Here is an 18,755-nt window from a genome sequence, read left to right on the forward strand (position 1 = left end):
TGAGGCGATCAGGGGGGGCGGTTGAATACTTTTGACAACGTTCTTCACATCAACCTCCTCGGAGGAAGATATGGGAAGCGTTGAAAACCCTTCCTGGAAGGAAGTAACCGCATTGCGGGCTTCCTTATCCAGTAGGAGGTTTACCGATCCACCAGGTAGGAGAGGAGATAGGGTATTTTTTAAACACCCGTCTCCTTTCCCTCTAGTAGATCGAGCTGCGATCCCCACGAGTGCAGCTACTGCTCCGCCTCGGCGGAAGCGGGGCCAGACCCGCGAGAAACGCTAGCGAAGGCTCCCTCCTCGAAGAGAGCCTTCCGAGAACGGAGCACCCGCAGTGGAAGCTTTTTACGCTCACACTGTGGACAGTCAGCCTTTTCGAGGGCTGACTGTGCGTGCTCTACACTCAAGCAGACCACACATAGACTGTGTGTATCCCCACCAACAATGAAGCATTGGCAGGGAGGAACACACTATCTATGTGGCTGCTTGTACCGCCTTAGTTTCTTAACTTTCTTTCCCCCTTTGGTTGCATTTTAGAGGTCATACTACTCAAATAAAAGCCGTGCAAACTGGCACGAAAAAACAGCAGTATGACCGGGACAGACACAGACACAGAGCGCTCTCGCTGAATGACAAAAGCTGCCGCGATCGTCAAACGCACGCGCTTTATACTTCCCGGTCGCTGACGTCACCGCGCCTGTGATGTCACTCCCGTCATTCATTGGTTGTAGACATGATTCAGAGTGCTGCCCGCCAATGGCGTTCCCCATAGCGTTCCTGACGCGGCTCGAGTTCCCGGAAGGGAACTAGTGGCCAACAATGGGACCACAAACTAAACTGTCAAGCACAAGATGAACTATACTTAAGAAATTAAAATAAAACAGTGTTGAGGCTTTAGGAACATTTCTCACACATATCTCTCACCTTTGTGGATAGGTACAAGCAGATCAAGAGATTTCTGTGAGAGGTGTGGCCAGATGACACTGATTTCCTTCTGCAGTTCTATGTCCATCTGACCCCTGTCCTCACCCCCTGTTACACAAAGTCCATTTTACTAATATTATTGTGGGAAAAAAAGACAAATCAGAGGAAGTTAGATTTTTTTACTAAACTTATCAAAATTAGCAGTGGTGCCAACCTCGAGCAATTTTAATATCCAGCGCAGTGCGTATCAGGGCCATGAGAGTGGAAGTAAAGTGGACGGACATGTCCTCGTCAACTGGCATGTTCATTAGAACCAACCGCTGAGAGAAAGTCACCATAAGGACAGAAGACAATTGAAATACAAGGACTGCCAAGCTAAGAGGTTAATGATAATGTTTTAAAAATAGGTTTAGTTGTCTTTGTACTTCTAAAGGTAAAAGCAAAAAGACGCCACATCACACATTCATGCACGCAGTTGAAACACATATATACTGGATAGAGACAGAGTAGAGATTTATGCATAGAAACAGGAAAAGGTTCACACTTTATGAATATGCCCCTTGCAATTTGTCTTTAACACTGGAATAAATGTTAGGGTTATGACAGTGTTTTCGAAGACGTTAAGGTGACATATTCAAATAAAGTATCATTGGTGGATGTACAGGGACTTTACGGTAGGATGATAAAAAGACAAATGACAAAATACAAATAATAATAATATAGTTACAGTTGAGGTCAAAAGTTTACATACGCCTTGCAGAATTTGCAAAATGTTAATTATTTTACCAAAATAAGAGGGATCATTCAAAATGCAGCACTAAAGTTTTTTTATTAGTACTGACCTGAGTAAGAGATTTCACATAAAAGACTTTACATATAGTCCACAAGAGAAAATAATTGAATTTATAAAAAAAAAAAAAACTAATTCTTAATACACTGAGGACTCATATGCAACTATTACAGGTTCAAATGCTCACTGATGCTTCATAAGGGAACACAATGCATTAAGAGCTGGGGGGGGGGGTGAAAACTTGACAATTTGAAGATCAGGGTATCAGGTATTTTTTGTAGCCTTTGAAGGGCAGTACTAAATGAAAAAATACAATATTTAGGCAAAATAAGAAAAATTGTACACATCTCCATTCAGCTCTTAATGCATGGTTTTTCCTTCTGGAGCTACAGTGAGCGTTTGAACCTTCTTGGATAGCTGCATATGAGTCCCTCAGTTGTCCTCAGTGTGAAAAGATGGATCTCAAAATCAAACAGTCATTGTTGAAAAGGGTTCAAATACAAAAAAATACTGGAAAACCAAAGAATTTGTAGGACCTGAAGGATTTTTCTGAAGAACAGCGGGCAGTTTAACTGCTCAGGAGAAACAAAGGACTCATTAACAACTCACTAAACAAAAAAACAAACACAACTGTAGATCATTCAGGTAACAACACAGTTTTAAGAATCAAGGGAATAAAACGTTTTGAACGGGGACAATTTTTTTGTTCTATTTTATCTTGTGGACTATATGTAAACATCTTTTATGCGAAATATCTTATTCAGTTCAGTACTAAATAAACAATCAAATGCATTTTCTATGATCCCTTTTATTTTGGTAAAATAATTAACATTTTGCAGATTCTGCAAGGTGTATGTAAATTTTTGACCTCAACTGTATGTATTGCAATTATTTGGCCTACAGTGGCCCTAAAACACTTAAGTTACTCAAATGTCACTGCATTAGATGAAAAAAAAAAAAACAAGTGCAAACTCTTAACTAACTCGTGTCTCACAAATTATTCTCACTTGGTTCAATATGATTTTACATAATGCAAAGATACGGTATTCATGTTCTTTTAAGTTTAACTAAAGTGTCCAATTACATCTTGGGGACACTGAGCCTCTTGAAAACAAGCAGACTTCATTCAAATCGTAATACTGCAGACTACCTTATACGCCACTTTGGAGGGGCATTTCTTGCCCAGGCCAAGCGGTGGCGACATGCAGGTCAGCATCTCGTACATATCAGTGTAATGAATACGGCCACTAGGAGGGGGCAGTCACCAGGGGCAATGTGATGAAGAAGAGGAGGAGGAAGAAGATTTGGGCATTCCCAAGGAACAAGGGAGGAGAGGAAGATTGGCATAGAGGAAAAAGGAAACAACAGAAAAGATAGAGGGAAAAGGAAGAGACAGGAAAGGGAAGGTCATTTTAATGTGTTTCATACTTAGGAAAAGAAAAACTGTTAAAAAGGGAAACTGATTAAACATAGAGGTGAGGTCAGGTGGAGGTCTTTCTATGCAATGCTAGCATAGAAGAGGCTAAAGGAGAGAAAATATTAAAACAGCCAAAGATCTGATGAGTCAAGCAGGTGGATCTGAGGATTTGACTGGCTATATTGAATAGGAAGCACTGCTATTATTATACATTAACCTACAAGGGGCATTTTACTCAGAGTCAGAAATTAACAAGTACACTGCTGTTCAAAAGTTTGGGATTAGTAAGATTTTGATATTAATTTGCTTATACTTATTAAGGCTGCATTTTTTGATCAAAAATCCAGAAAAAAAATGTAATATTGTGAAATATTATTTCAATATAAAATAACTGTTTTCTATGTCAATTAATTTTAAATGAATTTTCAGCATCATTTTCCATTCTTCAGTGTCACATGATTCTTCAGAAATCATTCTAATATGCTGATTTATTATCAATATTGAAAACCGTTTTGCTGCTAAATATTTTGTTGGAACATGTGATACTTTTTCACGATTCTTTCATATATAAAAAGTAAAAAAGAACAGCATTTATTTAAAATGTAAATCTTTCGTAACAATATAAACTACAAAATTTGTGGTCAGTAAATTTTTGTTCTTTTTTTTCAAAGAAATTAATACATTTATTTACCAAGGATGTGTTAAATTGATAAAAAGTGACAGCAAAGACTTATATTGTTAGAAAAGATTTCTATTTTTAAAAAATGCTGTTCATTTTAACTTTTTATTCATCAAAGAATCCTATAAAAAAAGAATCACAGGTTCCAAAAAAATATTCATATTTCTGAAGAATTACATGACACTGAAGACTGAAGTAATGGCTGATGAAAATTCAGCTTTGCATCACAGGAATAAGTTATATTTTAAAATATATTAAAATAGAAAACCATTGTTTTAAACTGTAAAAGATATTTCACACCATTACATTTTTTTTCTGTATTTTTCATAAGTAAATGCAGCCTTGATGAGCTTAGGTGTTTAAATATAATATATAAATATAAAATATATAATATATATCATATTTTTATTTAGCATGTTAGATTAAATATAATATATAAATTATATTAAATCATGGATTTTTTTATTATGTAAAAAAATGCTCTTATAAGGAAAAAATATTTCCCCTTTAGGAATACAAAGTTAATTTCTGCCACTGTGATACGTCAGGGGAGAGATGAGCATAATGTCCTCTTGATTTACAAACAGGTGAGGCAATGGCGAACATGAGGAGTCTGCCCTCCTCTAACCTAAAACCCACATTTACACAATAATGTTCAATAAAAGCCCCAAATCCAATTCAGCCACAGAGAGACTAAATCCCTACTGACATCCATTGGCAGTGTTAGATATTATCTAATGGAGTTCACTGATGGATGGCTCTCAGTGTCATTAACTGCAGCAGTTATTCACACTTCAGGAGCGGGACGCAGGCCAAAGGGATGAGCTGTCTCTCTGTGCGCTGAGCTCTTGTCTCTGCCAGTCTTTGACCCGGTGGAAAGTAGCACTGGAGTAGATCACGGGAACGAGAGAGGGGTGACGGGTGTTAGCTAGCGAAAAAGTGGGGAATGGTAAAAGGAGAGGAGGAGAGAGAGGCAGAGGGGAAGTTTTTTCGTGGGTGAGCCAAACCTTGCATGCCACCCTGTAGGGGCAATTCTTTCCAAAGCCCAGTGGAGGTGATATTGAGCGTACTACTTTGTACATCTCCTTATAGTGTAGCTTTCCACTGGGGAAGGAAATACTGGCCGTTAACAGTAAATTAGACAACTTCAGGAGTGGTTATTTTTCATGGAATACACTTTAAAGGGGTCATACCATACATAAGTTAAATTTTATTTAGCGTCAAAATCAATCATAATTTAGCAGTTCCAATTTACACCCTTTCTCTGACTCAAACAATCAAACTGCTGTAATTTTAAGGTCCGAATTCAGCCAAAGTTTGCTTCTTATTTTTCAATAAAAACTAAGAAAAATAGAAAATTCCTCATGATATGACCCCTTTAAATAATTCTGCAGGGTTTCAAATTAATGTAAAGAAAGAAACAGAAACATACATGACAATTACAAAGCAAATTTCTCTGCACATTGTTTAAATATGGCATTCATACAGCATATGTTAAAAAAACCTATTGTAAATAAACAATTGCATGTATTTATAAGTATATTGTAGAATGACAAAATAATCTTTATTTTATTTATTTTAATTTTGTATCTCTCACCATGCTGCACGGTCATACTCTCCCCAGATCCGTACAAACTCATCCAAGTGGTGAGGACCCAGAATGGACGAATCACGTGTCAGGTACTCAAAATTATCCATAATCACGGCCACAAACAGATTTAACATCTGAAAGAGAATTAGAGATGTGAAAATTGAGAAATAGACAAGGAAGCAGAAAGGTACTGAGTGAGGTTCAGAGTGCTAAGCAGTGGTGGATATTCATGTTTTCAATAATACAAGTTTAATTTTAATTAGGAATGAACTGAAATTAAAATTCTTGGCTGAAAACAAAACCGAAAATTCTGGATGCACTTGGCCCGAAAACCAAAACCGAAAATGCTTTGTATTGATTATTTATTATCTTATTAAAAATGTAAAAAGTAGCTTTGTAGGACTTTTTAATTTGACTCAACACGTTTAATGATATTGAATTTAAAAACACAAGCAAATAAAACTTACCATATATATTTTATGTGCCAAAAAATGGATTTGGTGTAAATAGGTCCTAAGTCTGTTGATTTTGAGTGTACAGGTTTGTAATGTTATGTAAACACTACCAGTCAAAAGTATTTGAACAGTAAGATTTTAATGTTTTTCTTCTGCTCACCAAGCCTGCATTTTTTTTTATCCATAGTACAGCAAAAACAGTCAAATTTTGAAATATTTTTACTATTTAAATTAACTATTTTCTATTTGAATATATTTTAAAATTTAACTTATTCCTGTGATATTAAAGATGAATTTTTAGCATCATTACTGCAGACACATGATTCTTCAGAAATCATTCTAATATTCTGATTTGCTGCTCAGAAAACTTTTATTATTATTATTATTATGTAGAAAACAGCTATATATATATTTTTTTCAAATTTCTTTGATGAATACAACGTTTAGAAGAACAGCATTCATCTGAAATAAATTATTTGCAACATTACAAATTTCTTTATCATCACTTTTGATCGATTTAAAGCATCCTTTAAATGCTAAAAAATTATTCATTTCTATCATTTCTCCAAGCTTTTGAATGGTATATAGTGCATGTTACAAAAGCTTTTTATTTCTGATAAATGCTGATCTTTGGATCTTTCTATTAATGAAAGAAAATACTATTTTAAATATTGAAAATAATAATAATAATAATAAATGTTTCTTGTACAGAAAATCAGCATATTAGAATGATTTCTGAAGGATTATGTGACACTAAAGAATGGCTTAATGATGCTGAAAAATCAGCTTTGATCACAGGAATAAATTACATTTTAAAATATATTCAAACAGAAAGCATTTTAGATAATACAAATATTTCACAATATTACTGCTTTTGCTGTATTCAAAACAAATGGATCAAATAAATGCAGACTTTTTAAAAAAACATAAAAAATCCTGCTGTCCAAAAACATTTGACTGGTAGTGTACTTGGGTTATTAAAAAGAAATGCCTCTCACCAGAAAAGAACTGAAGAAGATGAAGGAGACAAAGTAGAAGTATGCAAAGTCGGTACCACATTCTTTTTTTTCAGCTGTCATTGAGCTGTTGAAAGACTCATCTTTTTCACAGTCCTTCTCTCCTAAACACGATAACATGATTTCCTGCCATGACTCACCTGTTGCACTCCTAAACACATACACACACATATATGTACATCATAAATTAAGTCACATGTATTCATCCCCAAAGGGTGGACTGCTTCATTGTAAGATAACATACCATAAAATGTACGATCAATTTTCTTTTTTTTTTCTTTTTTAAACAAAAAAGGTTAATCTTACCTAAACAACAGCATGAGTGCACCAAAAAATGTCTTAAAGTTATTGTGTTCGTTGATTTGGGTTTTTGGATTTAGCTTGATGTTGCCAAATACCTTTAGTGAGATTACAAACACATAAAAGGAGTCACATTTACAGGTTTAATGGTGTAAGGTAAGAGAAAAGGTGGCAAAGAAACAAAGGAAGAGACAGAGAGAAGAATATAAAGATGGAAAAAAAAACATACCTGCATGCCAATGATGGCATAGATGAAAAACAGCATGGCAATTAGCAGACAGACATATGGAAGAGCCTGCAAGACAAATATCATGTTAAACACTAAACTCGAAAATGAATTATCTACAAAAAACATTTTATAAAAAACAATGGCTTTTATGCAACTACAGAAACAGAGAACTCTGAATCTATTCTCTGAAAGAAAATATTTTATAATATGTGGCTTTGGTTCAAGTAAAAGCAAGAAGATAAATAAAAAAAGAATGTGGCATTTCAATGTAGTGCTACTGCAGTAAAAGCCATGTCTGACCTTGAACGACTGGACAAAAGTCCAGAGCAGAATACGAATGGTGTAACCCTGACGCAGAAGTTTAATCAGCCGAGCTGCCCGAAATAACTTCAGGAAGCCCATATTAAAACCCTGCAAATTAAAACACAGAGGTGATTGTTTATGCAAATAAGTACAGGACAAAAACCAATCAGGATACAAAGGTCATTGCTTGTGGAAATAAATAGTGAGTACATACTGTAGCAATTACAAAGCAAAACACAAAGAAGTTAATAAAAAAGTATAATTAATATGAAAAAGAACTTAGAATACAGACATAATTGCTCATGCAAATGGCTACAAAGAACACATAACGTATATAAGGTTGATTGATTTCTCACTTTTACAGCGTGGACTTTGTCAACCACAATTTCAGTGATGCTTCCTAGAACTGTGATGAAGTCAAATATATTCCATGTGTCTCTGAAATAATTCTGAAAGAAATAAAAGCAATAATGAAATAATTTCACTGAAAATAGAAAGAGAGAGAGAGAGAGAGAGAGAGAGAGAGAGAGTATATGTTATCATATTCCAAGTGTACGCTTACCATAATTCCAAATGCCAGGATCTTGAGAACACATTCCACAGTGAAAATAACAGTGAACACAGTGTTGAGGTATTTTAGGACATTATCATAGCCACCAATAGGTTCATGATGCTGGTAGAAAGCAAAAAACAGAGACAAACATAAAATCAGATCATTCTTATTTGCAATTTAGAAACATTCATTTTCTGCAAAGCTGCCTTGCAATGTATAATGTAAAGTGAACTGAGTTGACCTGAACTTGATTAATCAAATCAGTCACAAGGCCAACATGCTATTCAGTTTATTAGATGAGTGATGATTATATCTCCACTATTGAATTAATGAAATTTTTTTGTTAAAAATACATTTATAGATAAAAACAAATCTGTGGTTCTTTTATGTGTCGCACCACAGGACATTACGGCACACTAAAGGACAGAAATGGTAGTTATTAAAGTAAAAAGAGAAAGGAAGTTTCATTTTGATTAGTGGTAGGCCGATATCGGCGTTAACGTGCTGCGTTAACGTGAGACTCTTATCGGGCGATAAAAAAAATATCGCCGTTCATCTATTCTCAAAATTGGGTTGGAAGCTGGGTCTATACTACGCAAGCTATGATGACTTTCACCTTGATATTTTAGCGCGGATGTATACCTAGCCGAATTGCACTGTAGGGGGCGAGAACGAGTCTTCGAACCTGTGTGTATGCCTACTGTGAAATTACCACATCAAACGAGACGTGCTAACATGGATGCAGCTATGAAGCCGCCGGGTTTGTTTCGGGGCAGGGGCGTTTGCTAGACCCTTTTTACTGGGGCACGTGCGTGAGTTATAATTTACTTTGATAATCCCGAAATAAAGACATTTAACTATATGCAACAACTTGATTGACGCTTCTAAAAGCAAGGCAGTTTAACCGAAGACTATGCACGCAGATGTCCATGCCCGTGCGCGTCTGTGTATTTAACTGCAACACGCACGTCGCACAGCCTTTTACGCAGAAGTACATGCAGTGCAGGAATAGTTGGTTACACAAGTTTGTATAGTTAATTGTGTTGTAAATGCAATTGTCAAGCAGTTTGTGATGCATTTTGGAAACAGGAGATGAGCCCCTGGTCAAATCGCTACATGGCTTGAGAAACCCATTCTCAAAGACTTACTTTTAGTCACATATACATAGTAGCACACATATTCTGAATGCCTTCGGCAGAATTCAGATTAGCCATTTTAATCTAGATTAATCTAGATTAATTCCAAGATTACAGTGAGATTAATCTAGAATAATTAATCTATGCCCACCACCAATTTTGATAGAAACAATATAAACATGCTTTTAAAACGAAAACAAAATAATTATCAACCAAATTCAGTCTCGTAGTCAATCAGTATGATACCGAAACTCTTCTAGGATATGGAGTCACAACAGAGGACATGGTTTTCAGAGACAAAATTGATCAAGTTCCTACGCTTTCAGAAATGTATGAATGAAAAAAATGATTTATTAACATTTTAACAAGTTGTAATCAACTAAACCATGCTTGAGACCACAGGACAATTTTAAGGTTTGGCTCAAAAATAAAAAAATGTTTAAATGTTTAACAATTTACAGCATTTTTAAATAACAATAATATTAAAGGTTGTATCAGCGATTTCTAGCCTAAAACATAAAGTGTCAATTTCAGCTGACCTTTCTTCACGATCCGCTCGCTGCCTGCCCCATAAATTGTCTGTGAAAAAACCGCGTCTCTCTGGTCAGCCTAGGGTCCGAGATATGCCAAAAAAACAATCGGCACTACCAACCTTTCCACACATAAACAAACAGTGTTCCAACCAATCAGCGTCAGGGGTTTGGTGTTGTGGACTTTCCTACTGGTGCAGGGATGTGAGGGAGGCGGAGCGAAAGTCCACAACACCAAACCCCTGACGCTGATTGGTTGGAACACTGTTTGTTTATCTGTGGAAAGGTTGGTAGTGCCGATTGTTTTTTTTGGCATATCTCGGACCCTAGGCTGACCAGAGAGACGCGGTTTTTTCACAGACAATTTATGGGGCAGGCAGCGAGCGGATCGTGATGAAAGGTCAGCTGAATTTGACGCTTTATGTTTCAGGCTAGAAATCGCTGATACAACCTTTAATTATATTAATTTTTATCTTGTGAGACAGTGAAAATCCCATGTCACATCAACAACCCATTCATAAAAACACTGCAGTAAATAAGTGCATCAGAAAAATCAACATACATAAAAATATGATTAAATGTGTAAAACAAAATGCTTTAAGTAGTTTAAATTTCATTATATTTTGAATATATTTCTATATTAATAGTTGAGGGGTGCTTAAACTTTAAACACAATTAATTTAATCTTAAATTTCCCTTATTGGCAGTGTTGCCAGGTTCGCGGTTTTCCCACACAATTGGGCAATTTGAAAATGCAGTCACGGGAAAAATTGCAGAGCCACGGGTTGTGTTTTTTGGGCTACTTTTATAATGTACCACAGCCACCTAAAGTTTGTCTATAGACAAATCAAAATGAAAATAGATCCTTTTACTAATGTTTAATATACTTGGAATGAATACCCAGCAACCTAAGAACAGAAAGAGGGATGTCAGAAACTATGAAGTGAATTTTACCAACAGCAGAGATGTTAAGGCTTTCACACAGCAGAAATAAACACGACAACAGCCAGTCAAAGAATGTCGCCTGTAGTCTACATGTTCTGCGTGTCTTAGTTCAAATGAATGGCGTAGTTTCGTCTACTACACAAACTCAAACACACGTTAAGCTCATGGTGATTTCAGCGTCTGCGTTTCACAAAATGAGGACATGAAAACATGAACTTAATCTCTAGAGCCTCTCCGAGTCACTTCAGAGCTTTACACCGTTTCATTTGAAAATCATCACAACAAATGTGAAGAGTTTTTAACCGAAACAAATTACTATGATGTACTTCTCAAAGTAATATTGCTGTTATTTGTAAGGAATATCCTTCAAGATGTTTTTATATTAAACACAAGGTTTTGTTGTGCAGTCTTATTTCAGAAAGAAAATGTAATGTTTTGATGTAAATTAATTGTTACATAGGCTATTATCCTATATTTTAAGATCTTTTTAAGATTGAAAAATTGTTTATTAAGATTGAAAAAACTTTATTAATCCATCAAATTTGACACGTTTTTTATGATAAATTTGTATAAATACAAAAATAAATAAAATGGAAAACACAGAATTTAGGGAAAAATAAAAATGAAAAGACCCTAAATGAAAAGGTGGCTTAAAAGACTTTAATTTATTTTTAAGTATACATTTAATAAATTTTTATTCAATTCAATTAATAATTCAGTTATACATTCATTCTCAGGGTCTAACAAAAACGTGGAAAACATTTCCTTCCATATTAATTATAAATTAATATTTTGATAAATACTGACATATGATATGGAAAAAAAAAGTCACAATATTTCTGGCCATATCGCCCAGCCCTAATTTTTTTTAATTTATCATGAAAAATACTGAAAATGAAAATGAGGAAAAGAAAAAATGACAATAAAATACAGATTTAATAATTAAACATATATAACCTAAAACAAAGAATAAATAAAATTAAAATATTTATTTTAAAGTGCTTTAATGGAAATTATTTGTGTTTGGACGTGGCAAAAATTGGGCTAGTTTTCATTCTTTTTGGGTGGGTTTTGAGTAAACCTTGGGCTGGAACTTTTTCTGAGACCTGGCAACCCTGCTTATTGGTCCCACTTTATATTAGATGTCCTCAAATACTATGTACTTAATGGAATGAAATGAATTGTTGGGTACAGTGTACCTATTGTGTTCATGTTGAATTGCAAAACACTTTTTTACTGAGGTGAAATATGGTTAGAGATAAGGTCAACGGTGTAATTACAGACGTACTTTTTTTTTAAAATATCAGTTCATTGTAAAAATGTTAAATGTATGTACATAGTGGTTAAGGACACTTAATATAAAGTAGGTCCCTCATAGATTAGTAAATCCACGGTGAACATTTTGCTGCTTGAAATTGCAAATTGGTGTGTCTTAGCATATTATTTTAATGTATTATCTTAATTATGAGCACATTAATTTGTAGTGCAAACAATTTTGCAGTTTACTGCACTTTGTTATTCTACTCATTATTTCCCGATAGCGGCTAATGAACAGGAAGTCTCGCCCATACATCCGCGTAAAAAAAAAAAAGGTGGATACGAAGCACAGAGAGTCTTAAAACTTCAACTATTTCTTATAACTATTTCTTAAAACTACTTAAGATCCAATTATACAACAGACATTCCTTTTCTACTGATGTCACTGTGCAGGCTTATGGATAACGTTAAGCAATAGACAAATAGCTCTTTACAGTAAGCATCATTTTACACATATTCAGGTCTGGAGCCATTCTAGTGTGTAACACCCATATTTCACGAACCAATTAAAAGCTTTGATGGACGCTAATATGTCAATAAAGCAATTTGAAATTGAAACGGAAAACTAAATGAATAAGACAGACAGAGAGAAAGGAAGCTGTTCAGACTTCAGTGTAATACCTAAAAATATCTGTGCTCTATTACTCTCTCTGTGCTTCAGTGTTAGGCAGACCACCACAGACATGATGACTGGTGGAGGCCGACCTCTAACTCCAGGTGAAATTAGTCACGGGAGATGTCAGGCTAAAGCTAATGAGGAAAAGTTAAATAGTAGCTGGTGCTTCAGATCAATATTTAATAAGCTGTGACTCATGACTGTCTGGTTTTCTAGCAGTATCACAGACCAGGGGTCACCAGCAGGGGTTGAAAAACAGCTAAATCAACACAATTTATTTTGACAAATACACACACAGAGGAAGTGGTGCCACCCTAGGAATACTCACAGGCTTGACATAAGTTTACATTATATTTTTTTAACAAATTCACTTACAAGAATAATATATCCTTTTATTTCTATAATTTTACATAAGGAATAATATACAGTTACTGCAAAATAAACACTTTCAGCATACGCTACCAGTCAAAAATTTGATCCAAAGTGCAGCAAAACAGTAAAATGTTATATAAAATAAATATTCTTTTTAAATATGTTAAAATGTAATTTATTCCTGTGATTTCAAAGCTGAATTTTTAGCATCATTACCAGTCACACAAACCTTCAGAAAGCATTCTAATTTGCTGCTCAAAAATCTATATATATTTATATTTTTTTTTTTCAGATTTCTTTGATGAATAAAAGGTTAAGAAAAACTGCATTTATCTGAAACAGAAACCTTTACATTAGAATTGTATGTATCATCACTTTTTAACAATTTAAAGCAGGGGTCTCCAAACTAAGGCCCGGGGGCCGAATGCGGCCCACCCCCACATTTGGACCTGCCCTCTGAACAATGCCAGAGACATATTTTGAAAATGCAATTTTAAATGTTTCACTTATATCATCTCGGTATTTGATAATAAAGGTTGGCTTTCAAACAAAAATTTCCCTTAGTTATTAACATAGGTATAATTATTTGTTAAATTCACTAATAGAATGGTACATTCAACGTAATGTGTCATCGCGATCGAACAGGTGATGCGCGAGCCAGCTAGAAAAGAGTGATGACAAAATGACTCAATAGCATTTGAGGTGAAACTAGCACTGCTTGTGGGACAAGTGCAAAAGCAAAACTTCACTCATCTCCCAGTTACCCAAAGCTTTTCTCGGTTGGTTGTGCATCTTTTTCTTCCACTCAACATTCTGTTAACATGCTTGGATGCAGCACTCTGTGAATAGCCAGCTTCTTTGGCAATCAATGTTTATGCCTAGTGAACCAAACTGAGAGACTATTTTGACGGCTCAGGAAACCTTTGCAGTTGTTTTGAGTTGATTAGCTGATTGGCATGTCATTATATTCTAATTGGTTGAGATAGCGAATTTGTGGGTTTTTGTTAAATGTGAGCCAAATCATCACAATTAAAAGAACCAAAGACTTAAACTACTTCACTCTGTGTGCATTCAATTTATTTAACACACAAGTTTCACAATTTGAGTTGAATTACTGAAATAAATGAACTTTTCCATGACATTCTAATTTACTGAGAAGCACCTGTATATCTTTTGAAAAGAAATGATCATTTGTCTGTCTGGTGCATAAAAAATAATAAACTATTCTAGCATTAAAAGGTATAATAAATACAGGTAAAATCATAATAAAATAATAATAGTAGTCAGTCCGGCCCATGGAATTTTATTTTATAAACCGATCCGGCCCTCCATTAAAGAAAAGAAAATTAGGTGGCCCTCTCAGAAAAAAGTTTGGGGACCCCTGATTTAAAGCATCCTTGCTAAATAAAAGTATCCATTTCTATCATTTCTTTCCCCCCCAAAATAAAAAATACATATACGGACTCCAAGCTTTTGGTATAGTGCTGATCTTTGGATTTTTCTATTCATCAAAGAATCCTGAAAAAATGTACTCAACTGTTTTAAAACTGTAAATTTAGCACAGGAATAAATTACATTTTAAAATATATTCAAATAGAATGCAGTTATTTTAAATAGTCAAAATAGTTCACAATATTACTGATTTTGCTGTATTTTGGATCAAATAAATGCAGGCTTAGTGAGCAGAAGAGAATTATTTAAAAAAAACATTACAAATCTTACTGTTCAAAAACTTTTGACTGGTAGTGTATTTCAATGCAAAGTATAGGAAAATTAATGAACAAATAAATAAAAAGAAATAAATGAACAAATAAATAAAAAGAAATGTTGATTTGAAGAAAGAAATCACAGTGCAGCAACATATATAAATTCTTTCCTTACCTTCATCATGAGAACGATGGTGTTAAGGGCGATCATCGTCAGTATGGTGTATTCAAATACGGGAGACACCACAAAGTGCCACAGCCGGTACTGTAAGGTATGTCTGTTCTGGGGCATGTAGCGAGTCAAAGGTTTGGCACTGATAGCAAAGTCGATACAAGCCCTCTAAGAGAGAAGCAAACAGTAAATATACATTTGCAATTAACCTCACATAAGATTACATAAGGTTGCTTGCACTTTTGTGCTTGATTCAGGTCAGAATGTCTGAGAAAAAAAGTTACTGACATTTTTGTTGATTAAACAGATGGAAAAAATGGTTTCAGGTTCCGCTGACTTTCATAGTATGGACAAAAAATTCAATGAAAATCAATGGGACCCAAAGCAGTTTGGTTATCAGCATTCTTCAAAATATCATCTTTTGTGTTCCACAGAAGAAAAAAAATGCATTCAAAATTGTAATGACACAAGGTTGAGTAAAGTACAGAATTTTATTGATTTATTCTGAGTGGACTATCCCTTTAAGGACATGATCGGAAAAATAATAAGAAATAATAATAAAGGATATCAAAAAGAGAAGACATTTTAAAAAGTAGAAATATCAAAATGCTACGTTTATCTTTGAGTTTGCTATGAATGAAGATAAACATGCCAATTTCAGCTACATTAGCTTTGGGTTGATAATGTATACATGCACAAATATTTGGATGTCAAAATTGTGTCTTGAATCGGGAGCACTTTTCATTCAAAAGCTCCTTTGAGACTGCTGAAGTGAAGCAAAATGAATACTTCTATGAAAAGCACTCACGCTGTGTGCATAAGTGGCAGCGCTCCGATAAACATTCAACAGCAAATCACGTACGAACATTGAGACTTATCTTTATGTTGCCTCAAGTATGTGTAATTGCTTCTATGCCCATCACTACACACATGCACTCAGCAATATGAGCATAAAAACGTGATCAGTCACCTCGTTTTTCTCCAGACTGCACTCCTCCATCATTTTGTCACCCTGCTCTTGAAAGGTGATGATGATGAGGGCCACGAATATGTTGACAAAGAAGAAGGGGAATACCACAAAATAAATGACGTAGAAGATGGACATCTCCATTCTGTTTCCCTGACTGGGACCCCGGTCCTCCTCGGTCACATCCACGGAGTGCTGCAAAACTCTGCAATGCCAAACAAGTCCACTTACAGACAGAACTATATGCATTTATCTATGATACATAATATTTAGGTTTAAAAAAGTGAAGTTAGTGCTCTAGAAACATTTCTCAAAATATGCCACTTATATGCCAAATATGCCACACCTGGGGCCTGCTGTGTAAGTTTCCTCTAGAATAGCGGTTCTCAACCGGGGGCGCCACAGCCCACCACGAGACATCACAGATTCTTTGGTTTTTCAGCATTTATGTGCATTTGAACCCTTTCCAACAATGACTGTATGATTTTGAGATCCATCTTTTTACACTGAGGACAACTGAGGACTTACATGCAACTATTACAGAAGGTTCAAACACTCACTGATGCTCCAGAAGGAAAAACGATGCATTAAGAGCCAGGGGTGTAAACTTTAGAACAGAATGAGAACATGCAATTTTTTTTTATTTTGCCTAAATGTGACCCTGGACCACAAAACCAGTCTTAAGTCGCTGGGGTATGTTTGTAGCAATAGCCAAAAATACATTGCATGGGTCAAAATTATTGATTTTTCTTTTATGCCAAAAATCATTAGGAAATTAAGTAAAGATCATGTTCCATGAAGATTTTTTGTAAAATTCTTACTGTAAATGTATCAAAATGTAATTTTTGATTAGTAATATGCATTGTTAAGAACCTAATTTGGACAACTTTAAAGGTGATTTTCTCAGGATTTTGATTTTTTTGCACCCTCAGATTCCAGATATTCAAATAGATGTATCTCGGCCAAATATTGTCCTATCCTAACAAACCATACATCAATAGAAAGCTTATTTACTGAGCTTTCATATTATATATACATCTCAGTTTTGTAAAATTTAACCTTATGACTGGTTTTGTGGTCCAGGGTCACAAATATCTTTTTTTTCCATTTAGTACTGCCCTTCAGTAGCTACACAAGATACTAACATGTTTCCCAGAAGACAAAATAAAGATCATTTCACACTGACTCCGAAATGTTGTGCTTTTTATTTTTTTTCGTATTCGTCATCCTATTCTATCAAAATCAAAATTGAACCTGATCAAAAAAAATTTTATGACTGATGAAATTTTGGAGACAGTGTGCAAACGTGATTGACACAACATGAGGTCGTATTTATTTTTTAATGTGCTAACATTTCTGACGAAAAATTTGAAGTCAGTGTGCAATGACCTTAAGTTAAATTTACCCTGATCTTTAAATTCTAAAAGTTTTCACCCCCAGCTCTTAATGCATAATTTGTATTTCAGAAGCATCAGTGAGCATTTGAATTTTCTGTAATAGTTGCATATGAATCCCTCAGTTGTCCTCAGTGTGAAAAGATGATCTCAAAATCATAAAGTCATTGTTGGAAAGGGTTCAAATACACAAAAATGCTGAAAAGCCAAAGAATTTGTGGGACCTGAAGGTCTTTTCTGAAGTACAGCAAGCAGTTTAATTTTTCAGAACAAACAAAGGACTCATGAACAACTATCACAAAAAAAAAAAAAAAAAAAAAAAAAAAAACACAGCTGTGGATCATTCAGGTAACAACATACTGTAGTATTAAGAATCAAGTGTATGGAAACTTTTAAACAGCATCATTTTTATAAATTCAACTATTATTTTCTCTTGTGGACTATATGTAAACGTCTTCTATGTGAAATATCTTATTCAGGTCAGTACCAAATAAAAAAAAATAACATGCATTTTGTATGAGCCCTCTTATTTTGGTAAAATAATTAACATTTTGCAGATTCTGTAAGGTGTATGTAAACTTTTGAACTGTATATAAAATTAAATATATTAATATGCTTCATTAATTTTACAACTAATATGTTAAATATACAGACTGAACAGCGGCTCATGCATTAGGCACATTGGAGTAAAAAAGGTTGAGAACCACTGCTCTAGAAAGTGAAAATGTGAGTTTTTGAATATGCAAATATCACCACACAGCTTCTAGAAAGGTGTTAAATAGAAAGTTAATCTTCTTAAGGTATTAGTACGTTTGTCAAAATGATACAGTGTGATATATACAGTACAGTGTTGGGGAAAGTTACTTTTAAAAGTAATGCATTACAACATTGAGTTACGTCCTAAAAAAAGTAACTTAGGTTCTTTTTATGGAAAGTAATGCATTACGTTACTTCTTCTCATCTGGAATGGACTTGCTTGCATGTTTTTAATATAAAAAAGTTATATTTTTGACATATGTAAGTCTTTTCACACCAAAAGTGAAATAAATAACCCTGAGGCTAAAAGGAAAGTAAATTCAATTATTAACATATTTGTAACCTTGGACCACAAAATCAGTCGTAAGTAGCACGGGAATATATTTGTAGCAATAGCGAAAAATACATTGTATGGGTCAAAATCATCTTTTTTTTTCTTTTATGCCAAAAAAATATTAGAATATTAAGTAAAGACCATGTTCCATGATGACATTTTGTAAATTTCCCACCATAAATATACCAAAATCTAATTTTGGATTAGTAATATGCATTGCTCAAAACTTCATTTGGACAACTTTAAATATTTT

General features: G+C 34.5%; 1 protein-coding gene across 1 annotated transcript in view; it reads right to left on the reverse strand.

Annotated features, from left to right (window-relative positions):
• The window catches only part of cacna1ea (calcium channel, voltage-dependent, R type, alpha 1E subunit a), a 123,865-nt gene that overhangs the window by 19,037 nt on the left and 86,073 nt on the right, over nucleotides 1-18,755 (reverse strand). Inside the window, exons 30-41 of the mRNA XM_073819857.1 lie at nucleotides 16,022-16,223; nucleotides 15,055-15,219; nucleotides 8,267-8,377; nucleotides 8,061-8,153; nucleotides 7,702-7,812; nucleotides 7,402-7,467; nucleotides 7,179-7,270; nucleotides 6,855-7,023; nucleotides 5,408-5,535; nucleotides 2,865-2,961; nucleotides 1,139-1,244; nucleotides 925-1,032 (exon numbers count right to left, since the gene is read on the reverse strand). Of these exons, the coding sequence (XP_073675958.1) occupies nucleotides 925-1,032; nucleotides 1,139-1,244; nucleotides 2,865-2,961; nucleotides 5,408-5,535; nucleotides 6,855-7,023; nucleotides 7,179-7,270; nucleotides 7,402-7,467; nucleotides 7,702-7,812; nucleotides 8,061-8,153; nucleotides 8,267-8,377; nucleotides 15,055-15,219; nucleotides 16,022-16,223 (1,448 nt within the window). The remainder of the gene's footprint in view (nucleotides 1-924; nucleotides 1,033-1,138; nucleotides 1,245-2,864; nucleotides 2,962-5,407; nucleotides 5,536-6,854; nucleotides 7,024-7,178; nucleotides 7,271-7,401; nucleotides 7,468-7,701; nucleotides 7,813-8,060; nucleotides 8,154-8,266; nucleotides 8,378-15,054; nucleotides 15,220-16,021; nucleotides 16,224-18,755) is intronic.

The sequence above is a fragment of the Garra rufa genome, chromosome 15 (assembly GCF_049309525.1).
Source record: "Garra rufa chromosome 15, GarRuf1.0, whole genome shotgun sequence".
Lineage (NCBI taxonomy): Eukaryota > Metazoa > Chordata > Actinopteri > Cypriniformes > Cyprinidae > Garra > Garra rufa.